At 46.0% G+C, this 27123-nt stretch overlaps 1 protein-coding gene across 5 annotated transcripts in view; it reads left to right on the plus strand.

The window, feature by feature from the left end:
* Positions 1 to 27123, plus strand: part of cacna1g (calcium voltage-gated channel subunit alpha1 G) — a 76930-nt gene that overhangs the window by 26528 nt on the left and 23279 nt on the right. For 4 of the 5 annotated variants that reach the window (XM_088359964.1, XM_088359966.1, XM_088359967.1 and 1 more), the window contains exons 3-19: positions 2830 to 2942; positions 5623 to 5756; positions 11278 to 11375; positions 13539 to 13698; positions 13958 to 14255; positions 14580 to 14672; positions 14770 to 15592; positions 16277 to 16686; positions 21014 to 21165; positions 21244 to 21429; positions 21876 to 21990; positions 22464 to 22619; positions 23805 to 23870; positions 25533 to 25629; positions 25767 to 25951; positions 26373 to 26687; positions 26769 to 26942. In XM_088359964.1, coding sequence (XP_088216090.1) covers positions 2830 to 2942; positions 5623 to 5756; positions 11278 to 11375; positions 13539 to 13698; positions 13958 to 14255; positions 14580 to 14672; positions 14770 to 15592; positions 16277 to 16686; positions 21014 to 21165; positions 21244 to 21429; positions 21876 to 21990; positions 22464 to 22619; positions 23805 to 23870; positions 25533 to 25629; positions 25767 to 25951; positions 26373 to 26687; positions 26769 to 26942 — 3575 coding nt within the window. The remainder of the gene's footprint in view (positions 1 to 2829; positions 2943 to 5622; positions 5757 to 11277; positions 11376 to 13538; positions 13699 to 13957; positions 14256 to 14579; positions 14673 to 14769; positions 15593 to 16276; positions 16687 to 21013; positions 21166 to 21243; positions 21430 to 21875; positions 21991 to 22463; positions 22620 to 23804; positions 23871 to 25532; positions 25630 to 25766; positions 25952 to 26372; positions 26688 to 26768; positions 26943 to 27123) is intronic. The other variant, XM_088359968.1, reaches the window with a different exon arrangement.

Genomic DNA, 27123 nt, shown 5'->3' on the forward strand with positions numbered 1-27123 from the left:
AGCGTGTTGTGTTGCCTGGAAGGATTTTCCATCCCTCAAGTTAAGATTCTCAGCTCTGCCTTATGCCCAGATCCTCGTTACTTCAAAAGGCAACTCTCAAACACTTTATGGACACCCATGAAAATAGACACAGACGCGTACACGCTTCTACACAATGCCAGGTTGCACATGACAAAAGTCTCCATATTTCATGAACATCCCTTTCCCTTTTCCTCTGTTCCTTTCAACTTTGTTCTTACATTATTCCAGCTTTCAGCATTCTCTCTCGAAAAAGTGCAGTCCTTTTTTTTTTTTTTTTTTTGAACACAACAGCGGTGACAGACGTGGGCCTTGAGAGCTCAAGGAAACGCATCAAAGAAAGGCAGAGTCTTCCAGTTTAGTGGAATATGGAAGGACAAGTTTGAAGGCTGCATTGTGAGGAGAAAACAAAACAAAACAAAACTCCATTCACTCAGCTAGGAGCCTTTTATATAAAAATTCCGTTTCTCACGTTTCCTTGCATGATTCCTCTTCTTTTTTTTTTTTTATTAACTTCAAGGGAGCGTGAGTCACATTTTAATCAAGTGGAGCGATATGTGCACAACTTTCATCTGTATCTTTGTCATGGACAATATGTGCAGAGACAGAATTTCATAGCGTTGCATCAAGCCAGCTGGTATTGGAACAGATGACGTGAAACATGAGCTCCTAGACATGTTTTTAGATTTTCTTGAATAATTTGAAGAGTTCACGTAAACATGTGTGCAATCATAATTGTTCAAATCCATGACTTAACTTCTTCAAGAAAGTAAAGAGAGGGGCTTCCAGTGTGTGTGTGTGTGTGTGTGTGTGTGTGTGTGTCTGTGCAAAGAAGCCAAAGGTGAACACTTTGAGAGGTGCTGATGAGTTTTCTCATGTTTCCTTTGTGATGTTGTGAGCGAGCGCGTATGGCGTTTTGACAGAGCATATCTTTGTGTATCTTTCCTTCGTCTAATTGAATGGGTCCCTCAGGGCATCCATCCGCCGCTTGTTTATACGCTGACACCACCAATGTGTGCGTCTGCAAGTGTGTTGACGCTCTTGCAGAACAATGCAGGGTTGTTGGTTTTTTTTCTTTTTTTTCTTTATTGTTTAATTATACCCCCACAGCTGGGGAGATAGAGGAAGGGAATGAGGGCAGGAAAGGAAGAGTTATTGATTAAATTAGTCCGATTATACATATTTAATGCTTTGCTTTGTCGTCAACTCCCTGACTGCAGCTTTCCTTTCCCTCCTTTGGATTTTGCTCATTGTGTTCCCTTTTAAGACCTCCAGTGAGGAATATACGGGATTTCAATGTCATATTAGATACACCTAACGCAGTATTTAAAAATGGGTTTGTTTGCAGTAATTTATCTCTGTGTGGAAAAGCGGTACAAAAATTGGACGGAAATTCCCCTTTGGAAGCAGCATTGAAATTTGGAAATTCTTCATTTTTGGATGGGGAAGGGAACATTGTTGACTTTTAAGGATTCATTTGTAGAAGTCGAATGCGCTCGGTTCGGTATCAAATGTTTACAAGCCTGCTCCGCGCACCCGTTGACTAAGTTACTAAGTGATTGCCTATGTAGTTTTACAATTTGCGCTCCCTAAAAAAAATTGGAGACGTGAGTGTTTTTGTTTCCTGTTTAATGATGCCACCGAGCGAGCGAGCAAGCGAGCGAACTGACTGATCTTTTTAATTGCATCCCTTTGGACTGCGAACTTCTTCCGCGCTTCCTTCAGTGTGTGACATAATCCTGTTCTGCCTTTCACATGCAGCCATCATTAAGCAAGTGATGCTTTGTGGTCATCTCCTCCCTCCAATTTGGCCTCCAGACTGCATCTATTATTCAGCACTGGCTTTCAATCTTGTACGAGCGCTAGCATCTATCACTTTCAGGTCCTGTATCAATGTTCACAGTGAATCATTCTTTAGCTCATGTATTTATTTATTTATGTCTGGTGCCAATCTTTTGGTTCAGTGAGGTGTAATGGCTTGGGTGGCAGATGGATGAGGAACATGTCTGGCTTCAAGTCTAAAAATAAAAAGGCCAGCCAGCCAGCCAGGGAGGGAGGGAGGGAGGGGGGAGGACCTTTGTTGTACATCTATGAAGTGTCAGCCTCAATGTAAGGAAAATGAATAGTAAAGCAGCAGACAGTAATCTGACTTGTGCCCCAAAAGGCAGAAACAAATCAACCTTGACTTTGATTTGCCCTTCCAACAAACCAGCACAATTTACTGACGACTCTTTGTGTCACTTGTGAAAGGCAAGGCCTTTGAATCCCCCTCAAGAAATAATCGGAACTTTCTCCAGGAGCCCCAGAGGCTTTTGGCTCATCTTACCCTTTTTTCTTTATTTGGGGAGTCTCATTTTTAGCCAATACGTTCCTGGAAATAAACTAGAGGATTAAGGATGAAGGGTTTTTTGTTTTTTTTATATCTATACATACTCCCATTGCATGTTTTCCCCCCACTTTTTTTCCACCACATGACAAATGGTTTTGTTATCACTTTTTTCAGGCCCATGCTGAGCGACCCAACCGCATTATAGGCTCCTCGGATAAATGACTAAGTTGTGGCTAACTTGATCAGATACAGGCAGGTCATCGGTCTTTCTCCAACTTTTTTGCCACACAACTGGCTCACATACACACACACACACGCACTTAGATGACAAACACTTAGTGTATTGCTTTCATTTAAAGTGCATACGTAGGACCTGAATGTTTTCAATATTAAAAAAAAAACATTTTTTTGACTTTTGCTTGAGGACAAAGGTGTATGCTGGTCTCATTCTGTTCTATTCCTTGACCGCTGTTTTTTTCCTACGTGGTTTGAACGAGCGTCCATGTTGGTGATCCTGCTCAACTGCGTCACTTTGGGCATGTTTCATCCCTGCGAGGACATCGACTGCAACTCTGACAGATGTAAAATCCTGCAGGTAAGACCCATTTTTGCCTTTATATACGTACGTCATTGTAGTTTTTGGAAAAAACTTGCCAGCTGATTCAAATGATTATAATGAATAATTATTCATCATAGCACAAGAGAAGTGCATTCATGACTGTTTTGATTTATTTACTGGGGGAAAAAATGCTGGCAAGCTTTTTTTTATTTTTAATGCGGTTGGTCAAATTGCTCTGTATCTCTGGCCCCATTTGCATAGCGCAGATGGAAATAAACAAAAGCGTTGTGTGGAGGTGTTTCCATTAAGTCCTGTCATGCAGAGCCATTGCTAATGGAGGCATATTTTTGGGTTGTTTTCCTTTTGCACATTTATGTATTTTATTCATTGGATGAAAGAGTCAAACAGTGCTGCTGCATGCACGCTGTGGAATAGATCCGCTTGTTATCTGGCGCTGTTCATCATGTGCAGTGAGCTGATAATGCGTTCACAAAGTGCTTTCAAATAGATTCGTTTGTTTTTGTTGGTCGACTCGGCGGGATTGAGCACCTTTATCACACATTGAGGTCCTTTTCATCAAGTGAAATGATTTGGCAGAAAAAAATATCAGATGCAAATAATCATATCATATTGAAATGACATCAATTATAGTATGACCGTGTTAAAACGGAGCAATCCTTTCAATTGAATGGCAGACATACGTAGGTAATGTGACCAGTGTTCCCTTTTTACGCTATTTGAATTGAAATACGTTGCACAGTTAAGGTGTTTATCATTTTAGGAGGCTACAGAATAATTGTTCATCAAAACAAACTTGTAAACAAGTCTCCCGTAGACATGAGATGTTTCCAGCTCGGAATGATCCTGCGCTGAATTCCTGAATTTTTTTTCAGAGGGTGGGAATGACGATGAGGTCATCTGAAAAGAGCTGAAATTCCAAGACGGAGCATTATTTCAGGAAGTCAATTCCTGTTTATTCCCCACAGAGAGGTGGCTCGTTGGGGTCACATGGAGCCAACAGTAGCTGCTTTGCTTTTTCCGCTCCCGCTGTAGGCCATTTTTTTTTTTTTTTCTGGCCTTTAGGTGCACCCAATGTGGTCATGTACACAACCACACCATAGGAGTTTTAGAAGTACTCCTCAAAGCTGTGGCAGTCCTGCACAGTATCTAATAGCCTCTTTTAAACACGCAGGCACGTGCACACACTCACGCACTGTGCATTAAGTGCTCTCAGCATTAGCGACTCAGCACACTTTCAACTTAAAGGCTGCGTTCAAGAGGTGACAGGAGGGCGCGGAATGCTGCCGCTGCTGCTTTGACGCATTGAGAACACGCAGCGCAGCGCAGCGCAGCGCAAGCTGCCTGCTGAACATGTGTGTTTACACTTGCTCTCAGGCAATCCACACACACACACACACATGTGGGGTTAGTGTGTGTGTGTGTGTGTGGAGGCATCTCTGCTGGGGGTAAAAGGTTCACATGCGCATGTTTAGGCCAGTGTCAATTGGTGTTTGCGCTTGGCTGGTAATCAGCGGAACGAACATACTACGTACGTAGCATGCCTTTCATCCAGAGTCAGTGAGGACAAGCAATTTTGCAAATGGATGGAATGGAACAATCATTTTATTTGCCTCAAATTATGCTTTGAGGATTTGATTTATGAATGGAAAACACAAAGCCACTGAACCATATACTAAATAAATTGCCTTTATTAATGATTTTTTTTTTTTTGGCGATTATACTTTGTTTAAAAAAGGCAAACAATGACGTAGTCCCTGTGACCCTCAAGTGAATAAGCAATATAGAAAATGGACAGGTTTTATTGAGTAATCCTGGGTGGAAAATCACCTTTGTGCTTGGCAAAGGTAACGACAATGATATATTTGGCAAGAAAGCGGATGGATGGAGGTGATGGAGACGTCAAATTGTAAAAGTCGACCAAGACAGCTTTTTGGATGTATTGTGTTGAACATGCCAGCAGAGTCTTTTTGAACCAATGCCAAGGTGCACTGAATCCCTTCTGGAAGTCAACCCAACACCTTTGGAGGACACTTGTCACTTCACTTAATAGTTTGTCTCACAGCCAAAGTTCGGGCTATTAAGCTTTCACACTTGTTATTAACGGCAAGTGTCTGGTGAGATTTTACAGGGTTGCTGTACTCTACAGGAAGGGAGGGAGGGAGGGAGGGAGGGAGGGAGGGAGGGAGGGAGGGAGGGAGGGGCGTTCCATATTTGCCAGCGCTGGCAAAGCATTGTTCGCAACCTATATACAACCATGATGCCCACTCAGAGAAAATAAAGCACTTTTGATTGAGTGATCATCCATCCAATTTTTTCGACTCATTCTGGTTGAGGGTAACTATTCCAGGTTCCTTATCTCCGCTCGCAATTCACATCCAGTATACAATGCACATGGAGTTTCCCCATAGCTGATTAAAATGGCAAAGCGCTGCATTCTACTTAGCGGCCGACGTCCAAGCAACAGGAGCTTTGCTTTGTTCTAAACCTAACACATTTGATATATTTATACCATCCTCTGTTCATGTTGGGGGTGACTCATCTATCAGTGGGTGTCCTGTGCCTTGAACTGCTTCCAGAATCGTTCTCAACTCTGTTGTGTGTCCTTTTTTTTTGGCATTCTCATTTCCATTCCATTTCTTTATGGCTACTACCCAGTTCAACTTCATCAAATACTGACTTGAATTTTTTTCTGCAGGATTTTGATGACTTTATCTTTGCATTCTTTGCCATTGAGATGGTCATTAAGATGGTGGCTCTTGGGATTTTTGGCAAGAAATGTTACCTCGGAGATACCTGGAACCGCTTGGACTTCTTCATAGTCATAGCAGGGTAAGTCACGTCACACAATGAAAATAAACAAACACAGTGTTTATAATCATCTGTCATTGAATTAAGAGAGAATTTAATCAACTTGCTAGTTGATTTCATTTGCATTTCAATTGCAAATATACATATTCCTTTGAAACTCCAAATTTGCCGAGGGGAACGTCATGCAAGCACCAAAACTCAAGTTAATTTCCGTTGAGGATCAAATACTTGAAGCCATTTAAAACAATGAAAACTGGATGGATTTTTGATATTGATTTGTCTTCAGCTAAATCAAAATAATTAGTTAATAAACATTATTGAATTTTTTTGATTGAACGTTTATATTTTTTGGATCATATTCGTGGCCCCCGCCGTTATCGATTTGCTGGAGACTTCACGGCTCTTTTGAATTCGTGCAGGAGATTCCGGGAAGCCGCCAATGTATTCTAGATAGAAGCGGAAAGAAGAAGTTTCTGCGCGTGTTCTTTAACATGCGACTGTGCCGTCAAACATCCTCTTTTGGCGACATACGTACTTCCTGCTGTTCTTGATTGTGTAGGAACTGTGGGAAAATGTCACATGCAATTTCTGAAAAGGTTAGTAAGTAATGGAGTGTTTATCAGGGCTTGACAGTAAACATGTCACAGGAAATGAGCAGAATTCCCATTTCGGAGTCTAGCCTTTGCCTAGAGTGATTGGATTGTTTGTATAATACTGTGTAAGCTTTTTGCCGGGGATAGTTACGTATGCCCATTTTCAAAGCTTGATTTGCAAGGCGTTGAGCTCCTTGATGGAAAGAAAGTCGCGTCACAGATGAATGGATGCTACGTTTCCTTGTCTTTCGTGTGTTTGCATGTTGATATGTACATCGATTGGCGCTGGGGAGGACCCAACGGGTGTCTGCAATAACCCGATCTGGAGTCCAGCGTATCAAGAAATGGGACTTTGCTTGACTGGCGCCTGGATGGGGATCTGGGGTACAAAGGGCAATAGATTGGCAGAGAAAGGAATAGACGCTGAAGCATCAGCTCCATTTTCCTCCCTCAATATTTAATCTGGTCTGATGTGCGAGAAGAGAGGCACCGTTGCAGCCCAAAATAGTCACCCGGGCCGGGCTGTCTGTTGGTTTTGTTGTCGTCCCCTATAGCCATTAATCTTTCATAGAAGCACACCGATATCCTCTCAACTTTCCGTTTCGTCAACGGAACAAAACGATTCTCAAGTTCTGATGAAGTTTGTTGTTGTCGTGTCGCTAGTCGGTGAATTCTTGAAAGTTAAAGTCCCAATGATCGTCACTCGCACACACATCTGGGTGTGGTGAAATTTGCCCTCTGCATTGAACCCATCCCTAGGGGAGAGGGGAGCAGCAGCAGCAGCAGCAGCAGCAGCGGAATCATTTGGTGATCTTGCTCGCTAACCAGCTAGCACCTTGACTGATGGAACACATCCTGCCTTATTTATTTATTCATCTATGGAGAGCAAAATGCATTGAACCTGATCTTGAGTGTTGTGCTTCTCTTTGATTTATTGATGCTGGATGGATCCATTCCAGCTTTGTTTGGTGTCTTCGGGAGCTGAAGGAGACTGACAAAGTCAATCCATGATACCACATAGAAGAGTGTAAGAACTTGTACGTCGTTCTTTTAGAGTTCTTTTCCAATCATCCCCTTAAAATATCTGAGTTTGAATCACCATTGGAGCATTTGTGGAGTTAGTTGTTGACTTTTCTTCAGACACTATTTAGGTCCATCTTATTTTAAAGTATGAAATGATTCAAAGTTGTTCAAATCAACCATTATGCCAAATTAGCATATTGAAAACATGGACGGACGGACGGTTTGACAGAAAAGTTGTAGCGACGAGAGAAGGACACAGAAAAGGAGATGGCACGGATGAACAATGATGGCCGTTAAACAAAAGCATTGGCTGCCAAACAGCCAGCCAGCCAGCCACCCCCTTCCTTCCTTCCTTCCTTCCTTCCTTCCTTCCTTCCTTCCTTCCTTCCTTCCTTCCTTCCTTCCTTCCTCCCTTCCTCCCTTCCTTCCTCCCTTCCTTCCTTCCTTCCTTCCTTCCTTCCTTCCTTCCTTCCTTCCTTCCTTCCTTCCTTCCTTCCTTCCTTCCTTCCTTCCTTCCTTCCTTCCTCCCTTCCTCCCTTCCTTCCTCCCTTCCTTCCTTCCTTCCTTCCTTCCTTCCTTCCTTCCTTCCTTCCTTCCTTCCTTCCTTCCTTCCTTCCTTCCTTCCTTCCTTCCTTCCATCACTATGCGGGCTGGCTGCGTCAGGACAGCGCTGGCCGCATGCTGCATTTTGTTTTGCCGGCCAGCCGGCCGGGTTCTCCTCCATTAGCCAGATTGTCTTCCAAGTACAAGGGGGTCATCGGCTTGGCTGGAGATTATTATTCGCCACTATATTAGTTTAGTGTTTAGGTCTGAAAAGGAGAGTCAGTGGTTCACTGTAATGGCGGATAGATCATACAGGCAGATAAGCATTGGAGTGGCTTGCTCGTGGAAAGTGTTGCTGATGAGAGAGAGAAAGAGAGAGAGAGAGAGAGAGAGAGAGGCTCTCAATCACATTCAGCATGAAAACACTCCATCTGTCTTTTCCCCGTGGTCCTCCATTCCTCCACTTGTGCTAAGTGACTAGACTCACTACTTTGGCATTATCATGCTATGTCACCATCTCGAAAGCGTTCCCATGTGTTTCATGTAGTAATGTACACTCTGCACCTAAGAGCTCCAATTTTATTGCTAGCGTTCTTTTCGATATAATTTGATGCATATGCTGCAGAGTAGGCAGTCGGGTGGCAGCCATCCAGAGTCGATTTTGCCGCTGGATTGCAGAGGATTTTATTGATTGATTTCATTTCATGTAATGTATTTGATCTCACTTTTATTGTTGTGCTTTTGCAGACTCCAAATACCCTTTGATAGCGCAGCAAGCAAAGACAAATTAGGTGCGACTAGGGAGAATATGCTAACCAACAAAGGCATGGCTGGTCGGTCAGATGCCAAAGAAGCCAATGCTAAACACGAAAAGAAATCATCACTTGTTACATCATGCCTTCAAATAAATATTGCGTGATCTGAGCGTGCGGCTCGGCTACGCTAGCCTCAAAAAACATGTGTTCATTTGTAGCAGCCGCACGGAAAGATTAGCTCTTCAATAGATTTCACGTGTTATGACACGGATGGTGGATTGGAACCTTTTTAGTTGACTTTGTCAATTAAGTTAAGATATGGATGGTGCTTATTTGTATTTTCAAGCACATATGATGATGATGATGATGATGATGTTGTTATCGTAGCCATTTGATTTTTTTCACAACAGCCACTATCGGGCCATTCTTATGTAGGTAGCGTGCAAGTGTTGCCTTTGTCTTGTTGTCCCTCTCGTAACTCGTTCCTGCTGCCCTTGACAAAACACATCAGTCTTCTTTCAAGTCCAAATAAAACAAGTCATGATCGACAAGATAAAAAGAAGCAGACATCTTGGGGGACAAGTGAGGATAAGCGTGAACTGTTTCTCATTTGCATTTTGCCTAATTGCGACGATCTGTGGGGTCATTTCCAGCAAGTGTGTCCCGTGTGGCTCTTTTTTTCTTGTTTGTTTTTTTCTGTCGCAAATATATCATGCACCACATGTTGCCATGTGTTCCCTCTCTGCAGCAGCCTCAGGCCTCGAAGTACCGGAACAGTGGTGCTCTTCATTTTTAGAGCTGATATCACCTCATACTATTTAGATCCGTAGTCTATAAAAAAAAGAAAACATGCAAAACAAAGGCGTCTGCCATCAGTGACAATTTCAGCTTCATTTCAGTGCGTGTGCGTGTCTGTGTGTGTGCGCGTGTGTGTGTGCGTGCGCCAGTAACTCTCATTGCATGATTTATTTGCATCTCATGATATTGTCCCTAGTTTGTCCTTTCTCCACATTAAGATATGTGCATAAGTATCCAATTAGTGTGAATGACAAGATGCAGAACCTACCCTTTTATCCTCAACGTCAACTGTGTGCGTGTGTGTGTGTGGGGGGGGGGGATTGCTTCTTTGGATGAAGTTGTGAATTCTCTGCACGCAAATGTATTTCTATCAGGCTTGCCAGCAGTCATTGCGCAGCCCAATATCAACGTGCTCAACATGATTGGTGCCTAACTTTGTGTCCTTTCCATCATTTGTTTAGCACACAACTTGGCAGGTTTAGTTGCGCACACCAAACATCATCTGGCTGTCATTAGTGGGGTAGCCAGTGTCCTTACTGTTTTCTTTGAAAAGAAGTCATCCATCATCCAATTGTAACGTTTGTTCGGTTAACTCGTGTTTACGTGTGACTAATTATAGAATCGTCAAATATCTTGCTCTCAATTTGTTGCTGCATTCAATTCTGTGGTGTTTTTCTTTTGAAATGGATGTTTTGAATCAAGAGAAACTTGCAAAGCCAATTCCTAAACTGATACTTTGCCACTGACTGATAAGCGCCGGATAGCAAAGTATCCGTTGATACCATTGCCGTCCGTCCGCCTTGTTGTTGTCGTCGTCGTCGCCGCCGCCGCCGTCGTCCTAGCTGGAAATGACAAATGAAAACAATGGGATAGAAGATTAGCATTCATTTCTTGCCATTTCAAGGAAATCTGCTATTTGGGGGGAAATGTTATGGAGGTATCAGAAGTACCTGTGGCAGTGGTACTTTGTATCGCTATCAATGGCTACTGCTATCCATCGGTCTGAAAAAAGGCTGCTATGGAACATTCCTAAATCACACATTTGAACTTTCATTGAGTTTGACATATGCTTCAATATGAAAAGAGCAATTGTTTGTACAGGTGAGCAAAAGTGACGATGATGATAAGAATAATAATGATGAAAATAATGATCAATTGTTGAAATGACAAAGCAAAGACAATGAAATTGCTTTCAACCGGTGTGGTTGTCCACAGACAGACAGACAGACAGACTTGGAGTGTGTGTGAGGAGGGAATTCCTTGGCCCGCGTTTGCCTTCAAGCCAGCCCGCACATGTGCTGCGCATATGCTCCAAAGTGCGAGGAGAGACAATGACAACAAGACACAGAAACCCCAAAAAACCATTCCTCTGCCCTCTTGGGCTCTGTCCTTCTAACCTCCAATCACCTCCTCTGAGCTGCTGCCAATAGCGTCTCCAATGTCGGAGGGAGCCAGACTCCTCTCAGGTTGCTCTTTTGTCTGCTGCCGACGCCACGTTTCTCCACGACCCCCCCATCCCTCGGCTTCTGAAGGTTGATTGTGCAAGTGTGCGTGTGAATACATGCGTGTTTATCAGGCCCCGCAAACATTGCGTGTGTGCTGCGGCGTTCCACATCCAAGCGCCAACACATGCAGTGCGGTCGGTCGGTCGGTCGGTGGGTCGGGTCGCGCTCCATTGAGCTTTTGCATATTGTTTGCCAGGACACATGCGCTGCATTTGTCTCCAAATGCAAGAATGTCGATAGGATTTGGCTCATTAGAGCACCAATGACTACTAGCCTAGCCCAGAGAGTATTTGTCATCTCTTTTATTGTCCTTTTTGTGTCACAGAATGTTGGAGTATTCCCTCAACCTGCAGAACGTCAGTTTTTCAGCGGTGAGGACGGTCCGAGTGTTGAGGCCGTTGCGGGCCATCAATCGAGTGCCAAGTAAGTCGCGCTCTAGACAAAGACATCAAGAAGATGACATGAATGCTGGCAATGAGCACTTGGATCATGACATTTGAATCGATGAGGAAATAAACACGACTTGAGCAGGACTCAAGAGATCATTACAAAGGCACGCCTTTGTGTCATACAAATCCAATAGACTTGTCTCACTGTTTAGTCGCAATGTTTGCCCAAATGCTCATTCATCACAAACATGTCGTACTATATATTTTCCCCAAACGTTCAAACCTGGACTGGGCATTAGAACACTTTACGATCATGGCTCGGTTCACGCATGTGGACCTCCAAAAGCCATTCGATAAGATTTGACTCCGCCCCAAATGTTGTTCTATACTTGCTGCTATCGAGCCAGTTGCCTTCTATTCAATGATCAAATGAGAAGAGACGCAGGTGTATCCTGGCACCGGACTGGGAGAGGCCATTTGCGTTAGCATACCAAGATTACAAAGCTGACTGGAGCTAAACCTGATCAGGAGAGTCCGCTAAGCAAAGCTCCTTTTCTTGCAAACAGATGCTTCCCTGATCACATACAAGCATTTGCCTGCCTGCCTGCCTGCCAGGTTGCCAGGCTGCCAGGTTGCCTGGCTGCCAGGCTGCCAGGCTGCCAGGCAGCCACGTTTCAAGGCAGTGGCCACCCACAGCGAGGCACACAGGTGGAAGAGCGATTGAATGGGAAGTGTCCAAGCTCGCTAATCTGGTTCAGGTCGACTCTGAATATTTTCTTTTTCTTTTACAGAGGGGATGAGCGTACATCGACATTCATTTCATGATGATGACGATGAATAGCTTTCCACGTTCTTAAGCGCAATGGTGAACGAGTCCATTTTTTTTTCTCTCCAGGTGCTCTGGCCATACCCACTCCAAAATATCCTGCTTTGAAATCAGTCCAAACCGCAATCGCTGTGATGAAAATCCAATTTTACAAAAGCACTTAGCTGCTCTGCCATTTTATAGCCATGGTCAAGATCAATCTAAATTGATTTGGGCCTACCACATAATCAACGAGAGGGTCACCGAGTGCCCCTTTGCCTTGAAAAAAAGGCCATTTTCAAACCAAATACCATTATGATAGACGTGGACTTACAATATGTTTGTTTTGTACTCATAAATGTGTTTAAAATATATGTCGCTTCATATGAAAAATCCGCTTGATCGAATAATTCACTCACTTTGTCTGCAGTCAAAATGGTGATCAAATGGTGCGTTGTTGTTTCTTGTGTTGTTGGGTTCTCCTGCTTTGTGCGCATCTTTTATTGAAAGCCAAATTCAGAAAGGATTTCCGTGTACTGAACGGCCAGTCGGAATACACAACTAAAAGCTTTCGATTGTTGCTGAAACGAAAGCCCGCAGCAGATGTTCTCTTTTTGTAAGGGAGGGCTGGAGAAAGCACATGAATGAACTAGATCGTATGGCAATTCCCTTGGAAAGTGCATGGCAATGCCCAAAAATGCTTTCGCAGACAATGGGTCAGCCATGAGGAATTTTCTAAATTCCTTTTTGCATGCCAAATACTTGTGTCTCACTCCCATCACCTGCCCTCCATGTCTCAAAAGTCCCTTATCAGAAAATGATCCTTATTATGAATGCCAGTCTCCTGGAGAGAAACAGTCAGGGGTAGGATTTGAAACCAGACACATCAGAGAAAGACAAGATGGACCGCATGTCAAGCAAGGAGAATGATCAATCCAAGGTAGTAAGAGAGGCAAATGTTGGGCTAGTATCAGCCGGAGCTGCAAGTTCAGCCAAAATGAGCAAAGAGGCGCGCACGTGCACGTGCGTGTGTGTGTGTGGGCTGCGAGGGAAGAGTGTGAGCACGCTGTAGCGGGAGGGAGGGAGGGAGGGAGGGAGGGAAGGAGGGAGGGAAGGAGGAAGGGACATCCATTTATGATTCATGTTGCATTTATTATTCATCTTTTGTTGTACATAATCATTTCGGGAACGATGATTATACTTAATAAGAACGATACGTAAATCGATGCATCTGGTTCAAAGGTGAAGCTATCACATCAAGTGTCAAGTTGGAATGTTAAGTCTGTGAATTGTGTCGACGGGGTTTGACTTGTCGATACATACTAGGCCACGTGGAAGGAAGAGCTCACCTCACCTCCCCTCACCTTTGTCCTTGCGTGTGTCTCCTTTCAGGTATGCGCATCCTGGTTACCCTGCTGCTCGACACTCTGCCCATGCTGGGCAACGTGCTGTTGCTTTGCTTCTTTGTCTTTTTCATATTTGGCATCGTGGGAGTTCAGCTGTGGGCCGGCCTGCTCCGAAACCGTTGCTTTGTTGAGGACAACTTCTCTTTGTGAGTCCTTGCATCCAAATTCAACGGCATGCTCACGATTGGGATTCTTTTTCGGAACCGTCCATCCCCCGTCCAGAGCCCTTTGTCTGGTTTGTACGTACGTGTGTGTGGAGAGCACCCAAATAACACTCGACGAATGACTTCCCTCCCTCCCTCCCTCCGGCGTTCCTTTGAAGTGAAATGCGCCATTGCTTTTTGCTGGTGCCCATTTGATCACGCCATACTTTTGCAACTAACGGATGTCCTGGTTTGTCCCCAGCCCTCTGTCTGTGGAGCTGGAGAAATACTACCACACGGAAAATGACGACGAGAACCCTTTCATTTGCTCTCAGCCCAGAGAGAACGGCATGAGGGACTGTGGCTCCGTGCCCAAGCTCTACGACGAGCCAGGTCTGCTGCAATGCAACCTGGACATGTACTCGTACAACAGCACCGATAACACCACCTGCGTCAACTGGAACCAGTATTACAGCAACTGCTCGGCCGGTCTGGTTAACCCCTTCAAGGGGGCCATCAATTTTGATAACATCTGCTACGCCTGGATTGCCATTTTCCAGGTAAGGAGCGACACCTGCGTTCCACGCAGGCATCCGCGCGATGGCTTGAACGATGCAAAAAGGAAGGGCCGCCCGTTGCCTCGGAGCAGCCGGCATCTCGGGGGGGTCCGGCTCGACGCCATGAGCCGGCCGGATTTCCCATCGGCGGCCTGGATTTTCCGCGCCGTTTGTTAGCTATCGCCGCCGCATCATCCGTAAAGCTTTCGTTTGTGTCGCGTCAGAGGACACAAAGCAGATTGGGGATGAGTTGTCCCGCTGTGTGTGTGTGTGCGGTGCGGTGCGGTGCGTGCAAGCAGCAAAAAAAAGCCGCATGTTCTTCCTTAGGTGATCACTCTGGAAGGCTGGGTGGATATCATGTATTTCGTGATGGATGCTCATTCCTTCTACAACTTCATCTACTTCATCTTACTGATTATCGTACGTACCACCTGCGGCGGCGGCGGCGGCCAATTTCAGGTGAATTGCGTGGGCTAGCAGCCATTTGACACGGCAACTCTTCTCTCTCTGTCCTCAGATTGGCTCGTTCTTCATGATTAACCTCTGCCTGGTGGTCATTGCCACTCAATTCTCAGAAACCAAGCAGAGAGAGAGTCAGCTGATGAAGGAGCAGAGAGTTCGCTTCATGTCCAACGCCAGCACCTTAGCTTCACTTTCCGAACCGGGCTCTTGCTACGACGAGCTGCTCAAGTATCTGGTCCACGTGATCCGTAAGGGAGCCAAAGAGGCGGCCCGCATCTGCAGGTTCTTAGCACGTCGCGCGGGACTCAACATTGCCGCCTCGCCGCCTCCGGTGGAACCCCAACAGAGGCAAAGCCAGAGGCGGGGGAGGAGGAAGTCCTCCAGACAGGGCTCCTTTTCCGTTTATCACATGGTCCACCCGCACCCCCACTATCATTATCATTTCGGGAACGGCAGTGTGAGAGCAGGAGGGAACATCGGGTGTCCGGAAGGTCAGGATGCCGACCCATCTTCTCAGAATAACAACAGCGTAGGAGCAAATAGGACCTTGGCCCCGTCGCCTCGCCCGGTCGTTACCGCCACTTCGGACAGCGACCTGGCGGGATTTGCCGTCGGCGCGCTCCACCGAGAGACTCCCTCGACGGCGAACCTCTGGCAAACCCCGAGCCGATCGTCCTTCGCCTCCACGTCTCGGGCGATGAAGAGGAACTCGGTGCCCTTCGCTGCGCCCGGCCTCAAGAATTACCCGACGCTCCAGGCCCGAGCTTTCGCCGAGTCCAGGCGAGGGAGCGTGGCGACCGGCACGCTGATGAACGTCAGTCTCAACATTCCGCCGGTGCCGTGCGGGAGAAGGCGGCAGAGCTCGGCGGACCCCTCAGGTAGAGCTTGGATCCTTTTCTGCGCCGCACCTGTCCATCCCTCGTTTGATATGGGTCGCGTGCTTTCCTGCTAAAAGCAGGCCCGGATGATGGCTTTTGTCAGATGAAGCAAAACAAATGACACACAGCCACTCGAAACCTTCCTTTTCATGCAATCACCTACTATTAGAATCAGACACAAAAGTTGTTGTGATCAAGTCCAGCATCAGAATAGCCTCCAGAATTCTTTCTCCGCACGAGAGCGAGCGAGAGAGCGAGAGAAGGAGGGAAAACATTGTAATTACAGTCAAATGTTAATGCTTGGTGTTGTAGCTGGCAAGTGCCAAGTTCTAAAAGGCAGGCAGGCAGCCACGCAGGCAGCCAGCCACGCAGGCAGCCAGCCACGCAGGCAGCCATGCAGGCAGCCACGCACGCAGGCAGGCAGGCAGGCAGGCGGTGCGCTCAGCAAAAAGTCAGGCCAAATGCGCTCAGGTTATACAGACGCTGGCAACGCCGGCTGCAGCCCGGTCGGTCTGCGGGGGGGGGGGGGACCGAGCTCACGCATGGGCCGTCACGCTCCTTCTGACGCGCACGCGAGCGTCCCAAATTGTTGCTCTTCACAGTGCCGCCCTTGATTTGTTTTGCCATTTTTGTATGAAAGGCTCCACGCATGCTAGTATTTATTCATTTGTCTCTCTCCCTCAGCTGCAGGCCAGCCGTCCTCCTGCCAGCTGTCTGCTCGTGACCTCAGCGCCACGAGCAGCGTCACGGACGTGGCGGCCTTGACGGCCTTGACGCCGGAGCCCGAAAGTTGCCCTTACTGCGCAAAGGCTCTCGCCAACGAGTCGGAGGGCGGCACGGAGACGCCGGGAGATTCCGACAGCGACGGGGTCTACGACTTTAACAGGCGGGACAGTCGTCTGCGTCGGCGGCGGCGGCGGCGGGCCCAGCAAAAGCCCTTCAGGCTGGGCAAAAGAGCCGCAAAGGTGGTGCGCTTCTGGAGGCTGGTGTGCGATACCTTCAGGAAAATCGTGGATAGCAAATATTTTGGACGCGGGATCATGATCGCCATCTTGATCAACACTCTCAGCATGGGAATCGAGTATCACGAACAGGTGAGTGAGTCGTGATCGATGAATCGGAGTTGAAGATGAGCTGACGGTACGCAGCTCATCTCATCTCTGTGTGATTGTGTAAGCTCCCAGCGGCCCAACTGGAATTCCTGACGTCTCTCGCCGGACTTGTTTATTTACACCGGCGTAATTGCAGCCATGTGAGAGAAAATGCGCGACGACAAGAGTGTATGATGACGACATGACAGACAGACAGACAGAGAGAGAGAGAGAGAAGGGCGGATTGGACTTAGTCAAGGCCAAAAAATGACATATCGTAATGCTTGCAGTTTTGTACCACTTACAAACATATTGTACATGCTTGACACTAAAAGGGCAAGGGTGTATCGGCTTACTCTTAGCGTGAGCTTGTCCGTAATGGGTTCCGATCTTGATGAAGATGTTCCTTTGGCTGTCTGAGCCAGCGCATCTTTTACAGGCTTCTCAGCTCCACCTCCAGTTTTCCGCCTTGTTTTTCTACTTTCTTCTGCTGCCCTTGCTCCCCACACCTACCTACCTACCTCTGTGTCTTCTTCGCTGCTTCTTTTTTGTTTGTTCTTCTTTTTTTATGGCCGCTTATTATTCCGTGTGCTTCTACTTTGTACTAGCTCCTTTGTCATTTCTTGCTCGATTTGGATCTGGATGGGCGGCTGTCTAATTTGGAACTGACAGATTGATGCTTGTACATTACCCATGTGAGTTCTGTACAGCAACAACAAGGTGATGCCTGAAATATAAAGTAGCCTCCTGATTAGATGGCTCACAACAGCTAAAGACATCTCGTGTCCTTCGTGTTACCGAAGCAGGCCATCCTGAACCTTCCCTGTCGATGACATGGAACAGAGACCCCCAACCCCCCGCCCCCCCTTGTCTGCTTCCTTTCTGATAAACACAAACACTCAGCTGCACACGCATCCACTATGGTATGAGGCGAGCAAACTAAGGCGAGTGCGTAGAATGGAAGATGAAGAGTGTTGGGGCTGGCTGGCTGGATAAAAAGATGATTAAATAGAGTGTTGGATAGGGATGACAGAGTCGGAGGTGAAGGGATAGACGACGGGAGGGAGATTACGGCAAGAAGAGTGCAAGCAGACGGCTTGGACGTGTCGGGTGATGGCGTTTGGGTTATATCTCCATCCCCTTTGAGAACAACATTTCCATTTACGGTGGAGATGATGGAACGGTTGCGTGTGCCACCACGCAACATAACGACACCGGAATTGAACACAAGCGCATTGTAAGCATTTGCTTATCTGATGGCTCACGCCAATGAGACATTTCTCAAGACGGCTTTGGGTGTGATGCACTTGCTCCTAATCTGGCTGTGAAATGACAGAAGGACTGGGGTGGGTGAGCAAAAGATGCCTTAACTTATTTCCTGATTCACTGACATGCCAAATCACAGTCTGCCGAGTAATGTTTGAATGACATGTTGGCTCGAGCAAATGTTCCCGCAAAGAAGCCCCCCCAATCAACAAATAATGAGTCTCTCTCTCTCTCTCTCTCTCTCTCTCCCTCTTTATTCCACGCTTGGAATTCCTTCCGATACAGCAAGCCTTGATTGAAGCGACACGCTCGGCGTCATTAGCAGTCGGAGGCATTCCATTTGGATGATATCACATCAGATTAGGCGGCATTACATTGGCGCTAAGCAGATGACGCATCAAACGCGCTTCACCTCCCTCCAAATGTCGGCGGGAAACGGACAGCGAAGGAGGCAATCCGACGGCTCTCGGAGTTGCCGTTATTGAATTAAGAAATCAATTCATTTCAACATTTTCAATGACATTTTTAGATTTCATTTTAAAAGAAACACTTTCATTTGAAACACGCCACCGTGATAAAATGTCCAAGAAAGCATTTGACTCTTTGCGGGAATCCTGTTTGAGGAATGAATGAGGACTATACAAGACAAAACAACTGCAGAGCAGAAACAATATAAAAAAAAAAAAATCAAGTAATGATCAATCTCATGGCCAGATTGCGGCATTCCAAGTCTCAGCTCATAAAAATTGTATTTCTTGTTTTGGCTTAGCAAGCACATCTATAAAAGAGGTGTGTGTGTGTGTGTTTGGGGGTGGCTTTGAAAATGCATACTTGCGATAGAAGAGCATGTTTTAGTTCAGAAAGCTGATATAAAACAATGCAGTCGTTTACCCTTTGAAGTAGTCTTGGTTTGCAGTATTTATGGCCACTGCTATCAGGTGGGTGGATGGATGGATGGATGGACGGACGGACGGACGGACGGACGGAACAAAGCAGATGGATAAATCCGATACATGTGCTGCTGCCTGGGCGACAGACAATGAGAAAGAGGTTGGATGAAACCGATAGTGTTTGATTTGCAGCAAATGGGCTGCGAGCTACACACTGTGGATTATGTAGGCACATTATTCCTTTTCAAGTGGAGCCAGGAATTGAAACAAATGCTACATTTTGACTCCACTACTTCAATTGCTAGCAAGTGACATCATCAATCTTTGTCACAACATCCATTCTTTCTCCTTTGAACTGATTTTGTCATTTCAGGTTTGCATCATTTCCAAACTGTAAAGTGGAAATCTGTCTATCGCTAATCTATTCTGTTCATTTTTCGGCTCTAAATTGACTGTGGCAGGCAACAGCTAAGGAAGTCAGCATTTCACTTTCTGCTCTCATTTCTTTTGCTTAAAACGAAAGCGAGGTGAGACGTTTAATTGCGCTACATTTATCATACCATCAGAGCAGAGCGAGGCAGGAACGTTTAACAGTTTGCCAGAAAAAAAACAAAAACAAACATAAAACACTAGGCTTCAACATGGCCAAATTTCTTGGTCTTGACCTTTTTAGACGACCGCCATTTTTTTGCTGTATAAATAAATAAATAAATAAATAATTCTCTTTTTTTTTTAATGAAAACGTACAAATAATAATAATAAATCAATACAAAGAATGAAAAAATCCATTTGTTTCCATGTCACTGTAAATACCAGAAGCACACTCCCATCATTTCTTTCCATGACCTTAACTATTATGAAACCAATGATGGTTGACTTCAAACAAATGAGTGAGGTTGTTTCTGAAGGACGCACTACTGTATGATGGTGCAATATCGGGCCTCGGTATTGCTGGTCCGTTTTCCCTCCCCCGGGCGCCGGGCCTTGGTATTGTTGCGTTTGCGTCTTAAGGGAGTTATGACTTAATACTATGCAATGTCTTGTCCAGACTTGCTCGCTAAAGTTTGATGCAGCTCACTGAATTTCAACCAAACACCATTCATGTGCAGCTCCTTTTCCATCCTTCTTCAAACAATCTCCGTAAAGCTCAGAGTGGTTTGTTCATGCTGACAATATGGATGAAAACCACTTTGCTTTTCTGCAAGTTTTGAAAAATGATGCTTACACATTCATAGTGTCCAGCCATTAGTCGCAGCCCACCAAGACAAACGCAGCGTTTACGCAGAATGACATGAGCTTCTGGTTCAACATGCGCAAATGTAGGAATATTGGACACCAATCATGGTCCGTTCCAGCAACATACTGTAGATCAAGGCACCCACCTCCCATTCTTTTTGGACATGTCTGTCTGTGTAAGGCATCGGTCCAAACAACCCCGTGTTTGAATTGTGTTTATTGGATGGAGATGAAAGGCCTCACGGCGCTTGTCTGGGGCGTCGCATCAAAAAGCATTTGGCTCTTTTCGCCACTCGCTGCCATCATAGCCCAAACGGGCGAGCGATAGAGCTCTGATTTACATACTCTGTCTGTCTGTCTGTCTGTGGTGTTTGGATGTGCCTGGCTGGCCTTTTATTGCTGCTTTTTCTGTCTGCTTCTTCTCTTATTTGTTCCATTCTCAATATCACAGACAGATAGATGCGTGCCAGTTGTTTGATCTCGGCGTGAGCGACAGTTCTCTGATGAGCTCCGAGCAGACATTTTGCTGCAGCTTTGCTCGCCGCTCGTCCGTTTGGCCGTGACACAAACGCCGAGCGAGCGAGCGAGCCAGCGAGCGTGCGCGTCGTACGCGGGAAAAGACGTCTTTCTTTTCATCCTCGGCATGCATGCATTTGCGTCTGTGTCAGAGCAAATTTGGGAGATTTTCTTGTGGCATAAATGGATTGCTTTAGGCTGCTGGATTTCATGCTTCTATAATCAATACACACTTGCATATTCAGGAATGATGACTCGGCATTGGGGTTGGAAGGAGGAAGATCAAAATACGCCACAATTTTAGTTCTTTCCCAACCTCCTTGCATTTTCTCCCCCCCCCCCCAAAAAAACAACAACCCAACAACACTTTGATTAGTTTTCAATTTTAATGAGCCGTTTTTTTCTTTCTTTTTCCCCTCCAGCCTGACGAACTGACCAATGCCTTGGAGATCAGTAATATCGTGTTCACCAGTCTCTTCTCCCTGGAGATGCTGTTAAAGGTTTTAGTCTACGGACCTTTTGGATATATTAAGAACCCTTACAACATCTTTGACGGCATCATCGTAGTCATCAGGTGAAATACATTTGACAGTCAACCAAGTTGGGTTGTGGCTTGAGTCTCATGTCTATTGCTTGCCGTGTCATCAAATAGCGTGTGGGAAATTGTGGGTCAGCAAGGCGGAGGTTTGTCCGTGCTGAGGACCTTCCGGCTCATGAGGGTGCTGAAATTGGTCCGATTCATGCCGGCCCTTCAGAGGCAACTGGTGGTGCTGATGAAGACCATGGATAATGTGGCCACCTTCTGCATGTTGCTCATGCTCTTTATCTTCATCTTCAGGTAAGCAGAGTGTGTGAATCAGGGATCATTTGTCAGATAGAAATTGCTTTGCCAAAAAGTTATGTAGTTGTTATTTGTTCAAAGTTATATGATAAAAAAAAAAAAAGATGGCAAACCTTCCACGTCGTTTTTCCTGAAAGGTTCGGTCATATAATAAATGACGTTGACTGGCTTTTTCCCACTGCACTGACAATAATGGGCCATCCACCGTGGCGCTCTCCATGGTGCTGAAGCCATCTGCATCTCATTAAACATTGACAACCAGATGACTCTCAGCTAATCAGTGTTAACATCATTATTTTTCAGTCAGAGCTTACTCAAGAATTCAAAGCATTGTGTTGCCAGTGTTGATATTCATCTTAAGTGACTGGAGTTGATTGGGTGTGGTGTTAACTTTCACTTTATTCTAACGTTCATTGTTGCCATTCATTCCTCCCTGGACTCAGTATTCTGGGGATGCATCTGTTTGGTTGTAAATTTGGTTCCGAACGGGACGGAGACACCCTGCCCGACAGAAAAAACTTTGACTCTCTTCTCTGGGCCATTGTGACTGTTTTCCAAGTAAGTATTCCAAATTCAGGTCTTACCAAGACCATCTGTGGTGTTACAGTAAATGAAATGTATGCTTTCCTCCTCTGCCTAACACACTGACTGACAGGGTCGATTCATCTTCCCCCCAGCTGCTTTCCATTTGCTAGTCCGTTACATGGATCAAGTGGGCTTCCTTCTTGTGTCCTGTCTTTTGGAACATGTTCATCCCAACCCTGTTCTTATTATCATCTATGCATTAGCCTGTCACTATGATTATGTTCATCTACATGATCATATGTATGTTAAGTATCATGGCGTCTACAGAGCCCGATGTTTCAAATAATGAATCAGATGTAGATATAGTAGTTATAGAAATGGTCAGTGTCGAGTGCAGAGGAGGCAAACAACGTACGCGATACATGAATCGATAATTGTAGTCGTTGCAAGTTTTGCATCTTGCACATTTGATGCATTGTACTACTTGACTCCTCCCTCCCTTGTAGATTTTAACCCAAGAAGACTGGAACAAGGTGTTATATAACGGCATGGCATCCACAACCCCGGTAGCAGCGCTCTACTTTATTGCCCTTATGACTTTTGGTAACTACGTTCTGTTCAACCTGCTGGTGGCCATCTTGGTCGAAGGCTTCCAAACGGAGGTAAAGTTGGGTGGGCTTGTTGTTTTTTTTCCCCGTATGGTGAACGCAAAGCGATGACAAATATCTTACCCCCGGGAAGATGACGACGTCTAATATTCCGATCGTACGATGTGATTATTTATTGATTCTTTGTGTGAATGGCAATTTGTCATTCTGTTGCACATGTTTATGCCCAAGGGCACGTTATCAACTTGAATTATCGTCGCACTCTCCACAGTGAGTGGATCAAATATGGCACCAGCTTTTGCTTCCTCAGGTCACCAGTAGACCTCGATAGACCTTGTCGTTGACTCCAATTCATCCTTTTCATGCCATAGGACTGTAAAATTCCATGAGCTATTCTTGGCTATACTTCACATCGCTCTTGGAAAGTTTATTTTTGAATTGCCAAACTTCCCCCTTGTCGCTGTTGCTAGGTAACTCATCGCTCAACGATGTGAGACAACAGAAATGCACAGCTCTGCCTCAAAGACTCAAAAAGCATACATATGAATTGCTATGAAGATATTCTCATCATTTATTTATTTTTGTTTTTCGTGGCGCATGAATTCCCCAATTCTCTGGTAGCCAGGCTCTCTCTCATGCAAGTGTCCAGTATCTGCTCCTGAGAGTGCAAATCTGATGATGGGATATTGTGGGACGTATGCAAGCATTCCCGCATAAAATGATGCATGGGTGCGAAAGGCATGCATGTATTCAACGATGCGATGCTATGCTATGCTATGCTATGCAATGCAATGCAATGCAATGCAATGCAATGCAATGCAATGCTACGCTATGCTACGCTATGCTATGCTACGTATGCTATGCTACGTATGCTATGCTACGTATGCTATGCTATGCGGCAAAAGGTACAGAGCTACTGTACTTCTTTCCATCTTCTGGCTGCTTTTGAACAAACGGAACACAGACCATGGCTGTCCACTTCCCTGTTACCCTCTGACCTTCTTGCTTCCCTGTTATGGAGGCTGCTAATGGACGAGCGCGGCTGGCTCATTTTGTCGGACGGGAAATTGGCTGCGACGTGTTTTTTGGCACGGTGACCTCAGAATGAGGTCGAAGGAATCCGAATGACTGTCTGCTCGTGTCTACTGCCTCTCACTTGTGTGTGCTTGTTTTAATGCGTGCTTCCCTCCCTCCCTCCCTCCCTCACCTGTTTTGCTGCGCCAATCACTTCCACTGTAGGAAGTGAGCAAGCGGGAGGACTTGCATGCCCAACTGAGTCTAATTCAGCTGCCTGTAGATGCGAGGGTATGTACGGTAAAGCACGGCAGCTCCCTTACCTTTCTCTACTAACAGCCCCTCCCCATCTTTCCCTCCGCCTTCCCCATTCCACTACTCTGTAATGATCATAATCATTTTCAATCAGAAAAAAATGAGAGCAAAGCACACATGCACTTCTGATGCTTTTAAGTGGTCGGGAAGATACGAGCAAAAATGGTGAGAAATAGTGGTCGGTTCATTCGGCTCTCTCAATTTGCTATTTCCATCTTTGAATGAATGCTTTGTTTCACCTTAGATAGACCAAAAAGATGTAGGATGAAGGAACACGCTATAATGATAAGATGATTGCTCTGATTGAAGAGAACCAGCAAAAATGCTTCAACACATGGATGCACTATACTTTTCCCTTTCAAAGCAGCAGGAAGCCAGCCACCAGCTGCCAATAAGATCGCTCTTGGTCTGGTCTATCCTGCGCTCCAATGTTACCCTTCCAAATACAAGTCCCAAAAGTTGGACTCGGACCGCTTTGGCTGCAAAGTTTCAACGTCCCATTTAGGAACAAAAGCTATTACGGAAAGCACACGAGCGCTTCCTTCGATCAACATCCATCTGCCATGCGGACCTGTTTTGTAATTGAGCTCCTCCTGTGAGCCGCTGGTGTCTATTAATGTTTGGCTATCTACAACAGGTCTGCTCTGGCCTGGCTTATCTCCTGCTCCAGCCACCATGCCCGAATTGGCAGATAAACAAACTGTCTAAACATCCCGGCTATTTTATCACCAAGGATTTCCCTCAAGACTACACGCACACACACACACACACGCACACACACACACACACACACACACACACGCGCACTCCTTCCCTGACCTCCCACCAATGCACCAAAGCCACACGTCCACCTTTCCACTGGCTTATTTATCTTTGACGCGTGTAGCCTCAATTATAATCCCTGAGTAATAAATCGGGTTCAGTCACATGGAATGAAGCGCCGTTTGTGCCGTTCAGGAGTCATGAAATCTACTTACAGAGAGCCTAAATAGAAGAAATGCATTTTTCCCTCTTGTTGCCATTAAAAAAAAACAAAATCAGGCCACAAGAACAGACATTTTTCTCTCTGAATGCTATGAAATGCAGAAATGTGAGCAAAATGGCAAGCACGGAACAGGCCAAGGACCTCTTTGCTTGATTAGGCTCCGCCCCAATAGCAACCCTCCCCTCATTTTGTCCCACTCCACTTTTGTCTGGCTAAATCAGGAACTCCGTGTCAATGAGAACATGTAAATGAGTGCTTTGATTTTTCGACCAAGAGTGTGACTCTTTGGATGTTGGGCTAACCTGTAACTTAAACACGGGTAAATCCGTATATAGAATTAAAGGTTAGATGGAGTTGAGAAAGTAAGGAATTGCCCCCCCCCCATGCATGCTCATGTTCTAGTGTTTCAGTGTTGTTGAGCATTCCGATTTTTGCATGCATACACAGTGTGACCCCCCTCGTGAACTCTGGCATCTTCACCTGCCTGTGGCCTTGCCTCCAGTGAGTGATCCCAAGGTCACATCTGAGCTGTTACTTCTAAGCTCACCACTGAGAGGCAACGTTAGAGCGCCCGCCACTCACTGTGTGATCACTCTGAATTGAAAGCAATGATTTCCACATTTTGCGTGCCTATATGTGTTTGTGGGTCAAAGGGAGATGCTTCCAAACCCGGTTCCGAGATTGATTCCTGTGCCCGCAGTATGGAGGAGGATGTTAACGGCAGTAAGAGGGATTTATCAGCTTCCGCAGGTGAGTTTCTTTCTTTCTTTCTTTCTTTCTTTCAATATGATCTCATATACATACGACATGCTATATTTCTTGATTGCCAGCTTGACTTGACTTGACTTTCTTGTCCTGGCCTGGCCTTGATTTTTCTCCCTTGCTAGTAGTGCCTGTAAACGGTCATGTGGATTTGAAGAGCAGCCTGACTCCTCCACTGATTACTCACACGGCAGCAACTCCCATGCCTATACCTAAGTTACCCATCACGGGTGAGCCCATCCCGGGTTCCGAGTCCCGCCGAGGCAGCAGTGTCTCTGTAGAAGCCGCCTGCGATGACAAGTCACCGCCGGTCAGTGTTGGTCTTTAGCGACACGTACACAAATGTATAAAAGGCGAGCAAAAGAATGATTCGAAAAAGAGTTGCGCCTTTTCTTTCCGTACCGGGAGTCCATATCATGAATGAGCGAGCGAGCGAGCGAGTAAATGGACTCGTGACAGGAAGTCAATTAATCGTAGTGTGTCATGATGACGGATGGTTGGAAATGAGTTAAGGCAGCTCGACGACCACTGCGCACTCCATTTCTGTCAGATTCACACACTTTCTTTTCATTTTGATCAAATGAAGATTGACAGATTGACTCAGTCATTCATGAGAGCTTTGCAGTGCAGTGCAAGTTCATGACAGTCAGTCAAAGCCTGATTGTCGATTCCAAACGAGCGTACTTGTATGTTTTCATCTCAGACCCTTTTGTCTTCTTTCCCACCAAAAGTCTAGCGCCCGAAGCGCTTCCCCTTACGCCCCTCGGAGCACGGGTAGCGGCCGCAACAGCCGTCGATCGAGCTGGAACAGCCTGGGTCGCGCCCCGTCCCTCAAACGGCAGAAGCGCCAATCCGGCGAGCGACAGTCGCTTTTATCCGAAGAGGGCGGCTCGAGCTCGGAAGAAGACGGGTGGATGGGGCGAGACGGCGCCTCCTTGGCCAGGACAGACTCCGTGTCCCGGTCGCAAAGACAGACGGATCACCGCAGGATGGAGTCCGTAGAGACAAGGAGCTCCGCGGATTTGCCACCTGATGCCCTGCTGCAGGTCGGGCACACGTGTGAGCTTTCATTTCCAACATAGTACACAACTCCTTGTCTTGTCCTCCTCCTCCTCCTCCTCGTGTAGGTTCCATACCTGTATCGCTCAGCGAGTATGCACAGTTCTAGACCCCCTTTAGCGGGGACCTTCCGGCCCGGAGAGCATAGCGACTGCAACGGGAAAGGCGCGCCCTCGTTATCGGGCCAGGTCTCATTGGAGGAGAACACTGAAGAGGAAAATGCTGAGGAAGACGTTCATCTGGTTTGTGTCGCCATTCACTTTCTTAATCACTGGAAGGTTGCAGGATCAACTATATCCACTCGCCTTCTCAGTGTTACGTGAATCATTAAGAGAGCGAGCGTGTGTGTGTGTGTGTGTGTGTGTGTGTGTGTGTGTGTGTGTGTGTGTGCATGCGTGCGTGCGTGCGTGCGCGTGTGTGTTC

Source organism: Syngnathus floridae, chromosome 18, assembly GCF_059516105.1.
Source record: "Syngnathus floridae isolate MCC-2025c chromosome 18, RoL_Sflo_1.0, whole genome shotgun sequence".
Lineage (NCBI taxonomy): Eukaryota > Metazoa > Chordata > Actinopteri > Syngnathiformes > Syngnathidae > Syngnathus > Syngnathus floridae.